At 41.1% G+C, this 14822-nt stretch overlaps 1 protein-coding gene across 5 annotated transcripts in view; it reads left to right on the forward strand.

The window, feature by feature from the left end:
* The window catches only part of kdm2b (lysine (K)-specific demethylase 2B), a 76663-nt gene that overhangs the window by 46434 nt on the left and 15407 nt on the right, over positions 1–14822 (forward strand). For 4 of the 5 annotated variants that reach the window (XM_031892630.1, XM_031892631.1, XM_031892646.1 and 1 more), the window contains 2 exons: positions 4002–4450; positions 9050–9136. In XM_031892630.1, the coding sequence (XP_031748490.1) occupies positions 4002–4450; positions 9050–9136 (536 nt within the window). The remainder of the gene's footprint in view (positions 1–4001; positions 4451–9049; positions 9137–14822) is intronic. The other variant, XM_031892638.1, reaches the window with a different exon arrangement.

Here is a 14822-nt window from a genome sequence, read left to right on the forward strand (position 1 = left end):
AACTAATCACAACCAGGCTCCTAAAGTTCTTAAAGGAGAACTAAACCCTAAAAATTCTATATTTTATATATTGAACTTACTGCACGAGCATTTTTCAGCATTTCAATAGCAACAATGATCCAGGACCTCAGACTTGTCACAGGAGAGCTGCCATCTTGCAAAGTCTCACATTGGACACTCACATGCTCAGTGTGTTCTGGGCAGCTGTTCATAGTGTTCATAGGAGAATGGAAGCTAGTGTTTGGCACGGATGCGTAAGATAAAGGTAGGCAGGGGTTTATCTATAAATGCTATGGAAAAACTACTTTATCAAAATTTAGGTGAGAAGGGTTAAACAGATCCATATAGTTCTTCTTAATTGCTGATATGAAGTCAAAACCTTCTGAAAACCAAACATATTTAAGTGCCTCATGCTACATACATTCTGATATAAAATCAGAATAGGGAACTTTTAACCCCTACTTAAGAGGTTTTTGATCTTTGTACAACATTCACAAATCTAACAGTTCATATTAATAGAACAAGCTTTGCCATATAGACAGGTAACAAAAATGTGCTGCCAAGGGCTCTGGCACATGAGGGAGTTTAAACTCCCCAATATGACATATGTAAATCGCCAGTGGAATGGCATAAGTGGCACTGCGATTTGCGGAAATCGATTGCACCGCCGAGTATGTCATTCCACCGGCGATTTACATTTTCGCCGGTGGGATGTCGTAACGGGGAGTTTAGTCGCCTGCAACAAGGGAGGTTTGTCGCGGGCGACTAAACTCCCTCGTGAGCCAGAGCCCTAAAGAGCCATGCACCACAAAATCATCCCTCTCCTGATCCTTCTGTACAGACCCTGTGCTGGGTGGGTGGGGGTGGGGGGGGGGTGGGTTAGTGACCCTTATAAAAACTACAGTTGCTTTTTTACTTTCTTATATGATGTCACGCGTAGTACTGGCCACAGACAAACTCCTGTTGGCTGTGTCACCTGTCAGTCTGACACTGCTTCTTGTGCCTGTGACTGTGAGTACTGCAAATCTCACATAACATTATCTTTTTATGATCTGTGATTTGCTGAGTCTGTTTGCCTATGCCATTACAAGGGAGAAAAACACGTGACCTTTCAATGTATGCAAGTGGTTAGAGTGCACAAGCAACCAATGAACTGGTCCAATAGGAAAAAAGTAAGGGAAAAACCTGGATGTGATGATGTAAGCATATAGGAAGTTCTCAGTGTGTCAGGTTCAAAATAGGCCACTCCCATCCCTTCAGAAAACTGATCAGAGAGACGGGACTGATTTAACATGTATAAAAAGTAGCTCTTAAAGTGGCCTTTTAACTTTTTTATTTTTTAATGGAAAATGGATTTTCTAACAAGCAAAGAGAATTGTTGGCGATTTAATACGATTTGGACATTGAAGGTGAACAACCCCTCAGGTTTCTTATAAATTCCATAGGAGGATAGTTTAAGTGAAATGACCTCCTACAATTTAACAGTCCCTAACATGAGGTACATAAACTAATCTTTTGCGTGCTACTATAATTCTTCAAATTAATTTGGGTCCCCTAAGAAGAAAGTTTAACAAACACTAATACCTGTATATTGTGATGACAAAATAATTTGTGTTTACCGCTCCAAAATGACCCATGGTTCCTGTGAGTATCATAAATATTTGGTACTCTATTTTTTAACACCAACATTTCCTTTCAAAGACCTGAAGGAAGTTAGACAATTTAAAGGAGAAGGAAAGGTAAAAATCAGTGGGGGGTGTCAAATGTTAGGCTCCCCCCAGTGACTTTTATTGCTTAGTTTTTACCCCGAGCTGGTGCTCCTGTTAGGAGAAAAACGCACCAGCGCAGGGTAGCTGCGAGCAAGTGTTTCTTTTTCCTTCTGTCATCTGAATCCCCGGGCAAGACGGCTTTTTTGTTAAAGTTCAGCTTTTCACTCTACTGCGCATGCGCAAGCAGCACGAAGAAAGAAGAGGAAACACTCGCTTGCAGCTACCCCTGGCTGGTAAGGTTTTCTCCTAACAGGAGCACCAGCCCGGGATAAAAAGTAAGCAATAAAAGTCACTGGGGGGAGCCTAACATTTGGCACCCACACTGATTTTTACCTTGGCACCCCCCATTAACGTAGCCTTTCCTTCTCCTTTAACATTAATAAATAAGCTTACATGTTTTATTCAAAGAGTGAATGTGGAGCTAACTACAGTCCGCCAGAATGTTCTGTGCTGCCTTTCTCATGTTCTCTCGGCTACACTCAAGTATCCCCACCTTCCCACCCAGTCTTTTTACTTTTGCTCAGCCATATAAAATCAATATTTGTTACCTTCTACCTTGTGTTTGTTGTGCTCCTTTTGTATTTTTTCCCCTTTGCAGTGTAAAAATTGCCTCAGGATATCTACTTTATCTGATTTTTGTTTGTCTTCCCAAAAGCAAAGAAACTTCCTTCAGTATACTGGCAATCAGCTTGTGCACTGTGATTACTATACAGGCAAATAAACTCCTGCTGTTTGTCCTGTCCTGGTGCTGTGCACCATTTGCCCATAATCTAAAATTACTCTCTGGATAGCTTTGGGAAGTGAAAAAACAATGAAAATGAGATAAGCTAATATTGTGGTACAGGTGGGAGTAAAGGTCCCCATACACGGGCCGATTCTAGCTGCCGATATCGGTCTCCCGACGGGTCAGCCCGACCGATATCTGCCCTGAAATCGTCCAGGACACCACACCGGCTCTTTGATGCGGTCCCCGGACCAACTTTGCCTATGCCCGTCATTATAATTCGATTGTTTGGCCCCAGGGCCAAACGATTGAATTACCCTGGATTTTCCAGATATCACCCACCTGAAGGTGGGGGATATCGGGAGAAGATCCGCTCGCTTGGCGACATCGCCAAGCGAGCAGATCTGCCCGTGTATGGGGACCTTTAGGCAACTTCCTACACTGCATAGGCAATGGCACACAGAACAGATTTTGGCACAGAAACATTTAAGTATGCATTTCACATTTGTGTGCCTGCACCTGAGCTGAGCTGTGTCTGTAGGTGTAGGTACAGGGAAAGGCTGAAGCCCTGATTCTCAGTTTGCATTATCCAGAGGCTGAGAATCATCACTGTGTGGCATCACCATGCAACATTTCCTTGGTAGCTAGCCCTTCTCTAGCCATGATTTTTCCACAATGCTTTGCTTGTTCTGTGATTAACAGACCTGGATTAATTTCTAATATGTTGTTTTCTTAGTCTGTGAAGGCAACAGCAAGGGGCAGGGAAATTGCTTTCAATTGCAATGAATTTATAAATAACTTGAAAATCATTAAAAATGTTAAATCTATATCTAAAAGTGGCTTAGATGTACATTTTCTTTAATTATACAAATTAATACAAAGTTTTGGTCGTACTTGGGACAATTAAATAGTTTGGCTGTTGCAACCCAATACCTATGCTAATAAATTTGATACAGTTTATTGCATTTCTCTGTACAGACTATGAGAAAACCTGTTACTCCTTTTACCATGTCAGGCCACATTCTGGCTGGCTACACCCCCAATAATATCCAATTGTACCACTTTTTGCACTTTTGCACTTTTTTGGGATTATCAAACTAATAGAAAAGAGCTGTTGGAGGCGATAAAGGACAAAAGAGGGAGTACATAAAATGTAGACTCTGCAAGCAGGGTCAAAAAGGACTAGCAAATCATTTCAACAAAATCACAATTATACATTGGGGCTCATTCATAAACACTAAGCAAATTTCACCTGGACAGTAACCCATAGCAACCAGTCATATGTTTGCTTTTGTTGTACCTGCAGCTGGCTGAAAAAAAGTGGGTTAGTGTGCCCAGTGCTTATAAATAAGCCCCATTATTTCTTGATGAACGTATATCATGCTCTACCAATGCTAAATATTGAAAAGTTCAACAACAAAATACTGTTTTTTTGAATTATAGATTACATACATATGCATTAGTGTACAAAACTACCCAAACAAATGTTTTGATCATTTTTCATCTAGACAGGAAGTCTAGTTTGGACAGTCTCTCCTCAGATTCTTGGTTAGAAATGGAGGAAGAATTCTGTGATGTACATATAAAGGAGGAAAAAGATGACCTTGGGGAAAAACCTTCCAAACAATCAGGAGATGAGTCTTCTACAACCAACAGCACAAATTCTAATGGTAAGGATGCAGTTGAGAAAAAACAAAAGCCTACCTTGATGCAGTACCTAAAAAGGACTTTGTCCAATGACTCAGATGAAAGTAGCAAGTCCATTGTCCACAGTGATTTCCCCAAAACTCCAACAGGATCTCCTGCTACTGACATGCCCTGCAAATGGACTCATCTCACTGAATTTGAACTGAAGGGTTTGAAAGCCTTAGTGGAGAAACTTGAGTCCCTCCCTGAAAATAAGAAATGTGTCCCTGAGGGAATTGAGGATCCACAAGCACTACTTGAGGACGTGAAGGTTGGTATAACATAATGATTTTATACTGTAGTCCTACACTAGTAATTCTTGGCTATCTTTGTCTGCAAAATGTACCCTTAGAAACTGTGCAATTTACACAACTGCTTCCAAAGGCTCCATGCATCTGAGCTGCACATTGTATTACTTTCCTTGATACATGGTTTTGTCCAGTAAGTTATTGTTATTATCATCATAGAACTTAGAGTCCAGTGTATAATAACTTACAGGACTCCCAGATTCTGAGCAGGCACCTCCTTTTAGAACTGTTAAACACAAGTAGGCTTACTGTGAAATTCTTTTCTTATTAATAGAATTTCAGGTAAACCACTTTAAAAATGTACACCCTAAAGCAAATTTAAATATTATGTAAAGTTATACCATGAAACAATCAGGGTATATTTATCATGCTGTGTAAAAAGTGGAGTTACATAGGGTTGAAAAAAGACCATCAAGTTCAACGCTTCCAAGTAAACCCAGCACACACAACCCACACCTACCAATCTATACACTCACATACATAAACTATATATACAAACATTAATACTAACTGTAGATATTAGTATCACAATAGCCTTGGATATTTTGCTTGTTGAAGAACTCATCCAGGCCCCTCTTAAAGGCATTAACAGAATCTGCCATTACCACATCTCTAGTAAGGGCATTCCACAACCTCACTGCCCTCACCGTGAAAAAGCACCATCAAATGGAAGCTCCGTTCCTCTAATCTAAAGGGGTGGCCTCTGGTGCGTTGATTGTTTTTATGGGAAAAAAAAGAACACCCCTTATCTGCCTTTAATCCCCTCTAATGTATTTGTACAGAGTAATCATGTCCCCTCTCAAGCGCCTCTTTTCCAGAGAAAACAACCCCAACCTCGACAGTCTAACCTCATAGCTTAAATCTTCCATCCACTTACCAGTTTAGTTGCACGTCTCTGCACTCTCTCCAGCTCAAGAAGCATTACTGGTGATGTTGCCCAGGGCATCCAATCAGCAATTAGATTTCAACAGTTAAGGTCCCCATACACACGCCGATTCTAGCTGCCAATATCGGTCCCTTAGACCGATTCGGATCGGGGGCCCCATCGGCATCGCCAAGCGAGCGGATCTTAAGGTGTATGGGGACCTTTAGAAAACCAAAGTAAAGCATCTGATTGCCTGCTATGAGCAACATCACCGTAAATGTTTTACTCCACTTTTTACAGAGCATGATAAATATACCCCTTAGTGTCCAAGACTCACCACAAATGAAAGATGGCTTAGGTGTGTCACGGCATGGTAGCGGATATCACCATAAATTAAAAAGCGAGACTCAATGAACACAACTCCAGGTAGAATTCAAAACTTGATTAGTAAATTGAAGTACCATGGTCAGACAATCGCCTAAAGACCAAGATACTTCAATAAACTAATCGACTTTTAAATTCTGCCTGGAGATATTCTCATTGAGTGACTGCTCTTTAGTATAGGTAGAGTTATACCATGTTTATATAGTCTTAATAAAAAAATCTTATTGTGCCCATGATTTGTTATTATTCAATTCTTTGTTTTGACTAATTTTTTGGGAAATATACCTATACTGGCTTTTCATATTGCTCTTTTCTACTTTAGGCCTGACTAAGTGAGCAACATGTAGTTTTCTACTGTATGTTGTTTATATTGGATTTCCATTAGCAGCATGTTGGATATTATTATTTGTATGGCATTATCATCTCCCGTAGTGTTTACAGAGTAAAGGTATATAAATACACTAAAAATAGCAATATTCTATTTTGGATTACCCCATGGTACATACTAATAAAAAAGTATATTTTTATGAAAATGGTTTATTTAGATGAAGCTGGGTTTTCCATATGAGCTATTTTATAAAATATATTTTTATAGAGGCCTACATTGTTCGGGGGTATAGTCATCTCATTAAGTTCAGGGATTCTGCCACAGTCAGCCACTGCTTCAATTCTGAAGTAAGCCGATTGGTCCTGTACTGCACAGACTGTGTAGTAGTGGCCAATCGGAAGCTAGCATGCTTGTCCCTTGATGTCTATTCTCTGTTCTGACAGTGACTGAATGCGCTGAGAGACAGCCGGCGGTTGCTTAGGTTTCTTGAACAGCTTAGTTAGGGCTGGCTGAGGCTTTTGTTGGAGTGGAGAGTACTGGGTAGTAATGATGTATATTGAAAACTTATTTGGGATTCTAAAAAAATCCCATAATGAGATGAATATACATTGCCTTTAATACATTTCTCGCAATATTTGCAGAATGTTAGCAACTATTCTATCAACTGCTCAGATTATGGTCAGCAGGGCCAAACATAAGGAATGTGTCAACCAATGTAGTAGACTAGTTTTACAGTCAGTGGCCACCCTCTTAGACTTGCTGTAAAGAGACATGAGAAGGTGTAAAAAAAAAAAAATTAGATTTCAGTATTCGATAACAATAAAAAATAGAAAGCAATTGAAATCTAGTCTTTATTTCTGGTATAGTATCTGAAACAACTGAACTGGAAAAAGTGTTTGGAAGTTGAACATTTAGGGCAATGGCACTCGTAAGATTTGTCTCCCATGGTTAAATCTGTGCTTCCGCCCTTAAATAATTCATAAACCACAGAACCACATTCAGGTTCAACAGCGGCATAAGGTGGCCATACACGGCCAATTTGGCAGCTTATATGCCCTTATATAAAGCACCCCCCCCCCGACGGGCCTCCCCAGTTGATATGTGGCTGAATATTGGCCAGGTGTATATCGGGCAGGTTTGATTCTTCTGTTGGATCGGGGACCCCGTCAAATCATTGATGCAGTCCTTGGTCCGATGGCTCCTATACCCACCTTAGGTGGGCATATCGGGAGAAGATCTTAACAAGTATGGCCACCTTTAGGCTAGCACTATCAGCATTTCTGCATTTTGTGAAGTTTTTATTTCAAGGTGAAATAGAAGTCATTGACAGAAAACTAATGGCACAACACCAGGGCTGTGGAGTCGGAGTCGAGGAGTCAGAGTCGGAGGCAATTTTGGTTACCTGGAGTTGGCAAAAAATGAACCGACTCCGACTCCAACTCCTACTAAATTTAAATGGGAATAAAAAAAAAATAAAGCAAGTTTAAATGTCCCAATTCACAAACAGTCATAATTAATTACTTCTCTGCTATAAGAATAAAGCCCAATGCACGCAGTGCATAAACGAACACGTTGAGTGACCATGAAGCTTTTCATTGACTGTATGAATGTATAAAATACATTAGCATATTAAAAACAGAGGAGTCAGAGTCGTGGAGTCGGAGTCGGAAGTATCAGAAACTGAGCAGTCGGAGTCAGAGAATTTATCTACCAACTCCACAGCCCTGCACAACACATGCAGCTTCAAAAAGTGCAAAATGGTTGTAGGTGACTTTTCAACACTTTTGTTGCAAGAAGAAAAGCTTTCAAAGAAGACATATTGTGTGAAAAATAAGAATGCGCCAGTGCATTGTACTCCTCTAAATAAAGAAGTTTTGTGCTTAAAAAGGTAGTGTTTCAGGCAGAATTTTGAAAATCGGCAAAAACCCTACTAGTCCCACCCATCTGTTTCACTTCCTGCTGCCTCCTTTCCCAGGCTGTGCAGAGGAGCCAGCGGCACTCAGCATACTGCACTGTATGGGAATAGGAACCAATCAGCAGCTAGGCTAATCTGATAGGTAACTTAAGCCTTTCTCTGCTTGTTTGACTGCAAGGCTGTGATTAGTTATCCTCCTGCTACTGTACTTCTGTCAGGGACAATTAGAATACGCCCACCTCATTTGAAACATGGACCGAAACCTTAGCAGATATATAGGGATCTCCAATAAATTGGCCATTTTTAAAGTTAATGATAATTTTTAGGCCGAATTATAACCACCACCATATGTTATTCATTATTGTCTACACAACTAAGGCAATTTTTCATGTATACTGTATGTCTCCTTTAATGTATGTGCATTCTGGCTGGCAAGGATGTGTTCAACATTTTGTGCTCTTTCGCTATAAGGCCATTTTTAAAGGGCACATTTTAGTACATCTAGGAAAACTAGTATTCATTACATTTATTTTGGAGCAGTAATATATCCATAACAATCGATTAGAATTTTGTTTTCGTTAGACCCACTGCAATTGAGTGATCAGAGCCAGTTACTGATAGGTTGCTAATATGATTTGGGTTTCAGCTCCGAAGTAAAATTACTCGCGTTGTGCTCACCCTCCCCCATGTCTTCTGCAGATTACCTAGGAAACATTTATGCACACTGTTCTAAGAAAAAAGGCTCATGTATTCCCATCCTTTGCCACAGATTTGGAAGTGAGATAAGATTATAAAATGCCTGCTGAAATTGCACAGTGTGCTTCTTTTGCACTCTTTCATGCCTTTAGACTTTACTTTGTAAGGTAATATAGAAAGAATATTCTTATGAACTGGATATATTCTCTCCTTAGTGGCTCCAGCAGCAGCACTGCTATAAACAGGTATACAGTAATAGCTTAATTTATTTATAACTACAAGACATGCTAATATTTATAAATAATTTAGAGTTATGTGCACACTGCCTGCTTAGTAGGCTGGTCCCAGCTAACAAAACTCTCTCCGTTACACAGACAGTACTAAAAGAACATGCAGATGATGACAACAGTCTGGCCATTTCTGGTGTACCAGTGGTGACGTGGCCCAAGAAAACCAGCAAGGTGAGCATGAAGTGCAAGTAGCATTGTACAGGTTAAAGTAGCACTACAGCTGTTTAAAAGAACACGTTTAATTCATGAGCTTACAACAACATTAAAGGAATACTGTCAAGGGAAAACATGTTTTCAAAACATATCAGTTAATATAGCTTCTCCAGCAGAATCCTACATTAAAATATGTTTTTCAAAAACACAAACACATTTTTTTATAGTTCATTTTGAAATTTCACACAGGGCTAGCCATATTCTTCATTTCCCAGGGTGCTACAGCCATGTGACCTGTGCTCTGATAAACTTCAGTCACACTTTACTGCTGTGCTACAAGTCAGCAGAACAATGGGAAGGTAGCAAGATAGCAGCTCCCAGTAGATATCAGAATAGCACTCATTAGTAAGAAATCCAAGTCCGGCTTGGGACTCCTCCAGTTAAGTGGGAGTAGGAGAAACAATGCAGTTCTAATGTGTAGCACTGGCTCCTTCTGAAAGCTCAGGCACAATGCACTGAGACATCAATATTACAACTAAAAAAAAAATACATTTGTTGGTTCAAGAATAAAATTTTACATGGTACATACAATAAATAAGTGCCTCATGGACATATTTTGAATAAAGCCACAAACAACAGCCTCAGAACTGAAATATTAGCAAAACATTTTTGGTTAATGCTTCTCCTTGTGCCTAAATATTTAATACAGTTTAACCCCCATTTTACATTTTCAGGGAACCAGAAAAAATTGTTTAAAACCCAGAAAATTTAGGTAAATAGATTATACTTTATATATTTGTGGGACTGCAAAAATACAGTGTAAAATGAGGGAAAACCTAAAATTACAGGGGGCACCTATAGCTTAAAATGTTTATCCCACCAGAGGAGTAGGCTAATAGAGCACACACACCGGTAGTAAGAAACAATAATTTTTTTCCCACTATATGTGCCCTCACCAGGCCAGGAGCTCCTGGTGTTGGTGGCCATGTTGGGGCACAGGCATATGTGTGAAATAAGCTTGGTAGGTGCATGCTCATAATGAGCACGCTGGGAACCTCGCTCGTTATGCACATGTGTGCTATACAACATCGCCGCTCTAACTGGGAGCTCCCTCCTGGTGCAGGCGGCCTAGCACTTGGGGGAGCTAGCACTATTAGTCCGTGTCTCTGGTGGGGGAAACCATTTAGGGGGGTGACATGGTGCACTTTAAGAATTTAGCTCATGCTCTTAGGTGCACCCAAACATACTTTTCAAATGCACAAAAAACACATCTGTTCTTATCACTAGAATTTGATTTCATAACAGATTTTATTTTCATATTGTATATAAAAAAGATAATAGTTTTTGGTATGTTACAATCAGCAGTAAAATTCACAGGCAGGTGTCCAGCCCCAGGATTAGTGCCAAAATTAGAGGTAGGTTGAAGAAGCACATGCCTAGGGTGGGGGCAGTTCCTATAAATCCTGCTCCAGGCTAGTTAAGAGAGTGGAGATGTGATGCACTCTCTGTACATCTGTGCCTTTCTGCTTGAGCCTGTGTGGGTGATGCCTGCGATACAAGCAATTCTGCTCTTCTTGGTGGAACTTCTGACTGCTCTTTCAGCTGTGTGACTGTGGGACTGTCCCTCACACTAGTTAAGGTGGCCCTACACGGGCCGATTGTAGCTGCCGATATCGGTCCCTTAGACCGATTCGGCAGCTTATTGGCCCGTGTAGGGGCAGCAACGATGGGCATGCACGACAGATGTCTGGCCTGAAATTGGGCAGATATCGATCGGGCAGGTTAAAAGATTAAGTGTGATCGGGGACCGCATCGGCTCATTGATGTGGTCCCCGAACCAACTGCGCCCATTGCTGCTGTTATAATTCGAATTAGCCTACATTTGCCCAATATCGCCCCAGCCATAGGTGGGGATATCGGGAGAAGATCCGCTCGCTTGGCGACCTCGCCGAGCGAGTGAATCTTAACGTGTATGGCCACCTTAAGTCCTTCCTAACTCACAAAGTTTTTTCTTTTACTGAAGCTCTTTTTTCAGTAAAAGAAATGAGAGTAGGAGAAATGAGAAAAAGTGGAAACATGCTGATGCACAAGACATACATTTTATAAACTGGATACATTTTGCCAATTCTGCTGGTTATTATAGTGCAGATAATATATATCATGATGAGGAACAACTTCTGTCTAGTTTGCAATTGTAACCATGTCTAGAAAAGGAGTTTCAGAAGAGGAAGTGAAGGAATGCTGAAAACGAGAGGGCTATGAATGAGGGGTTAAAAGGGGAAGGATTGGCACACAAAATAAAACAAACAGCTGGTATTTTAAATTAACCACTTTACTAGGTTACTATCACACAGGATCTTTTGGCCTCTGCGGTGCTCATAGTGGCATAACTACTCTGCGCCGGGCTTTCCTGCAAAAAGCATCTTCAATAAGGGCTTGGCATGGAGTAGCAAACCCACCTGGGCGCCCTGCTCTGATGTGTCCTCCCTCCAACCTGATGTGTCCCACCGCCTATTTGCTATAAATTAGATGTGCTCAGATGTGGCTGTCACAGCTAATGTTGCGATTTTTAAGAGATGGTCAATCACTGTGTCTGCATTAGGAATCCTGCTCTCTACATATCATGAGTTGCAATGAGAGACCGATAAGGGCGTTTCTACTCCACTTGATCATAAACTGTGTCCTGTTTTCAACTTGTCATGCAGTTCGCTAGAAATCAATATAATATCCCCTTAATATATTAATGGGGCAGCAAGGTGACTAAGGTTATTATTAATTCTTTGCAGCGCTTGGACCCTAGGTTTGATTCCAGCCAGAGCAGTATTTGCAATTCAGTGGCTCCTGTGTCAGGGGCTGCTGTGAGCGATGTATAATCTCTGTAAACACTGCAGAATATGTCAGCAGTATAAACAGCTTGCCTGCACTAGATGCATAGGAATGCAGTATGCACTATGGTGCAGTTATGCAGTTTTTAGCAGTTTACCATTTCATAAGCACAGTAGGATGCATCAAGGGATGTAACTGTAGGGACAGCAGATCCCGACGCTGCTGGGAAGTCCATAAATTACAACTGATGTATAATTTGGATATAGATTATATATCATATCCAGTATCATAGATATAAATGGATGTAGATCATTTTTTTGAGGCAGGTAGGGACCCAAATTTATTTTGTCTGGAACCCAGTAATTTCTACTTACACCACTAGATGCAACCTTAATTAGTAAAGTTAGCAATTTGTTGCTAATATGCCTCCATTATTATTATTATTATAACAGTAAGGATAAGATCAGATGAAGCGTATATCCACTTCTCTCAGCCCTGTGCTTTTCTGCCAGGATGAGAGAAGCGGATCCACTTCCGTACGCTCCTCTGTACCTTCATTTCCAGGCTCCGCTCTGTGTGCCCACACTCGGGCAGTTGCCATAGTCTTTAAGGCAGGCACACAGAGGAGCGTACTGAAGCATGCAGAAGTGGATCCGATTCTCTCAGCCTGGCAGAACAGTACAGGGCTGAAAGAATGGATATATGCTTCATCTGATCTTATCCTTACTGTTATTTTTGATTTATATAACTCCCAACATATTCTGCAACTCTTTCTATATATCATAATATATAATTCGCATCAATCCCTGCCTTGTAGGAGCTCAGTGCTGGGATAGCCCAGGCAACCCCGCCGGCCCTTTTGTTCCCGTTGCATCCCACCCAACCCCCCCGCGTGTGCATGCGTGAATACAGGCACACACACAAGGTAGGCAACATGTCTAGCGCCCCACTCCCCTTGGTTGCACCATAGGCACTTTCCTCATCTGGCTACCCTTAGTTCCAGCCCTGGGGGGGGGCTTACAAACTAAGGTTCCAGAGACATTCACAGACACAATTATTATGCTACTGTCTGTGTGTTGGTATGCCCATACGGTAATTATATTACAGTATCTGGGATTAATTTTTCTATTCCTATGTGATTTAATGTAGCTGTTCAACAATCAAACAAGAAAATTGCATGTGGTCCAATGTGCAAGCCACTAATTTGATCTAATTTTTTATTGTTTATATTCTACTTCAAAAACAGTATCCAAGCAATTCAGATCAAAATCATACACATAGCAGTAATATGTGATTTCCATCAATATAAAGTTGCAAGTGATATTCATGTTGCTGTCAAAAAAAAGAATTACAACAGTTGTGAGCTTAAAACTATGAATATTCAGGTTGGAAAGAAAATGTCTTATACAACATAACACAACATAGTGCAGATTTCTCTCTATCCCTTTTATTTCTCACAGATCTATAGGAGGGTTTAAATAATATTGGCTGTACTTTATTTGGTGTAGTTTACTACTGAGGGGTATGTACTGTTATGGCCACAACTGTAAGGGCTCTGGCACACGAGGAGATTTGTCGCCTGCGTTTTTTCCCCCTGGCGCTTTGGTGACAAGTCGCTACGACAATACCCACGAAGAGATTTCATGCGAGTTGAGCTCCAGGCGATCTGCTATCCATAGTACACTCAACAGTCAACCCCCCCTCATGTTTACTCAAGTCGCTCATAAAAGGGTCTGTGTGTGATTTGAAACAGCAGGCGATTTGAAGTAGCCTCGTATGTTTTGACGCTGGCGATTTCCATTGATTTAGCATTGGCGTCTTGTCGCTCGTCTTGTCCCCAAATCGCTCTTTTAAAAGTCGCTGGCGACAAATCTCCTCGTGTGCCAGAGTCCTAAAGCTATTTATTAGCTCCTGCTTAACCTGTCTTCTGTTGCGACTGCCTGATACGTGTAGATGTTGATATTCTAGAAAGATACTGCTTAGCTCAGACTATGCCCTTGATAGTACAAGCATACCTGCCCCTCCTCTCCTGGTTGCAGCTGAATTGCTGAGCTGACTATTGGGTGTGATCAGCTCTCCAACCCTTTCCTGGGCTGAGCTCATGAATAATCACTAGCACGACACCCCTCCTCCCCCTTTGTGTAAGCAGTGTGTTCTCTGGCCCTCCTCCTCCAACACCAGTGCAGGCTCAGTCTGCAGCGTCCCTCAGCTCATGTCATACTGGGCCCTGATGAAGAGACATGGCTCTCTCTCTGAGCAATGATGATGAAGAGTATGACTCTGAACAGGAGCAGGTTAGTGTTAAGGGGATGGGGGGAAAGTGAGATTTCCAAATCCAGGAAAACCAGATTGATCCACTGGGTGAGATGCAGGAAACAGGCTTTTAGCTCATACTGCACTAGGGAGAGGTGGGGGAGGGACTAAACAGGCAACATTAAATGGTGTACTAAATGGAGTTTTCCCCTCCGTGCGGCTGGTACTTTTGTTGCTTAACCTGTAAATATTCTATTGTGGTTAATTAATGGCCTTACAATGAGATAATATTGTTGATTGATGGGCTGTAGGCCATCTGGAAGAATTTTTTTTTTAATAACAAGCACATTTAAGATAATGGAAATGAACTTTTTCAGGTGAATGATTGTTCCCCTTCACCTTGATTATAGAGTTTCCGCTTGCACTGAATTGGTGAACTGGCACATGCTGACCCTGTACATCATTACAGCTCTACAACTGAGCCCTTGTTCTGTATAATGCTTGTTAACATGCGGTGTGCTCACTGGTGACAATGCACAATAATCTGTTTTGCTTAGCGGCAAAATAGTATCAAGAGGCAACATTACCTTGTAAATGTCCCCGTCTAAGGTTCCTAAACCTGTGT

Source organism: Xenopus tropicalis, chromosome 1 (genome assembly GCF_000004195.4).
Source record: "Xenopus tropicalis strain Nigerian chromosome 1, UCB_Xtro_10.0, whole genome shotgun sequence".
In the NCBI taxonomy this organism is placed as follows: Eukaryota; Metazoa; Chordata; class Amphibia; order Anura; family Pipidae; genus Xenopus; species Xenopus tropicalis.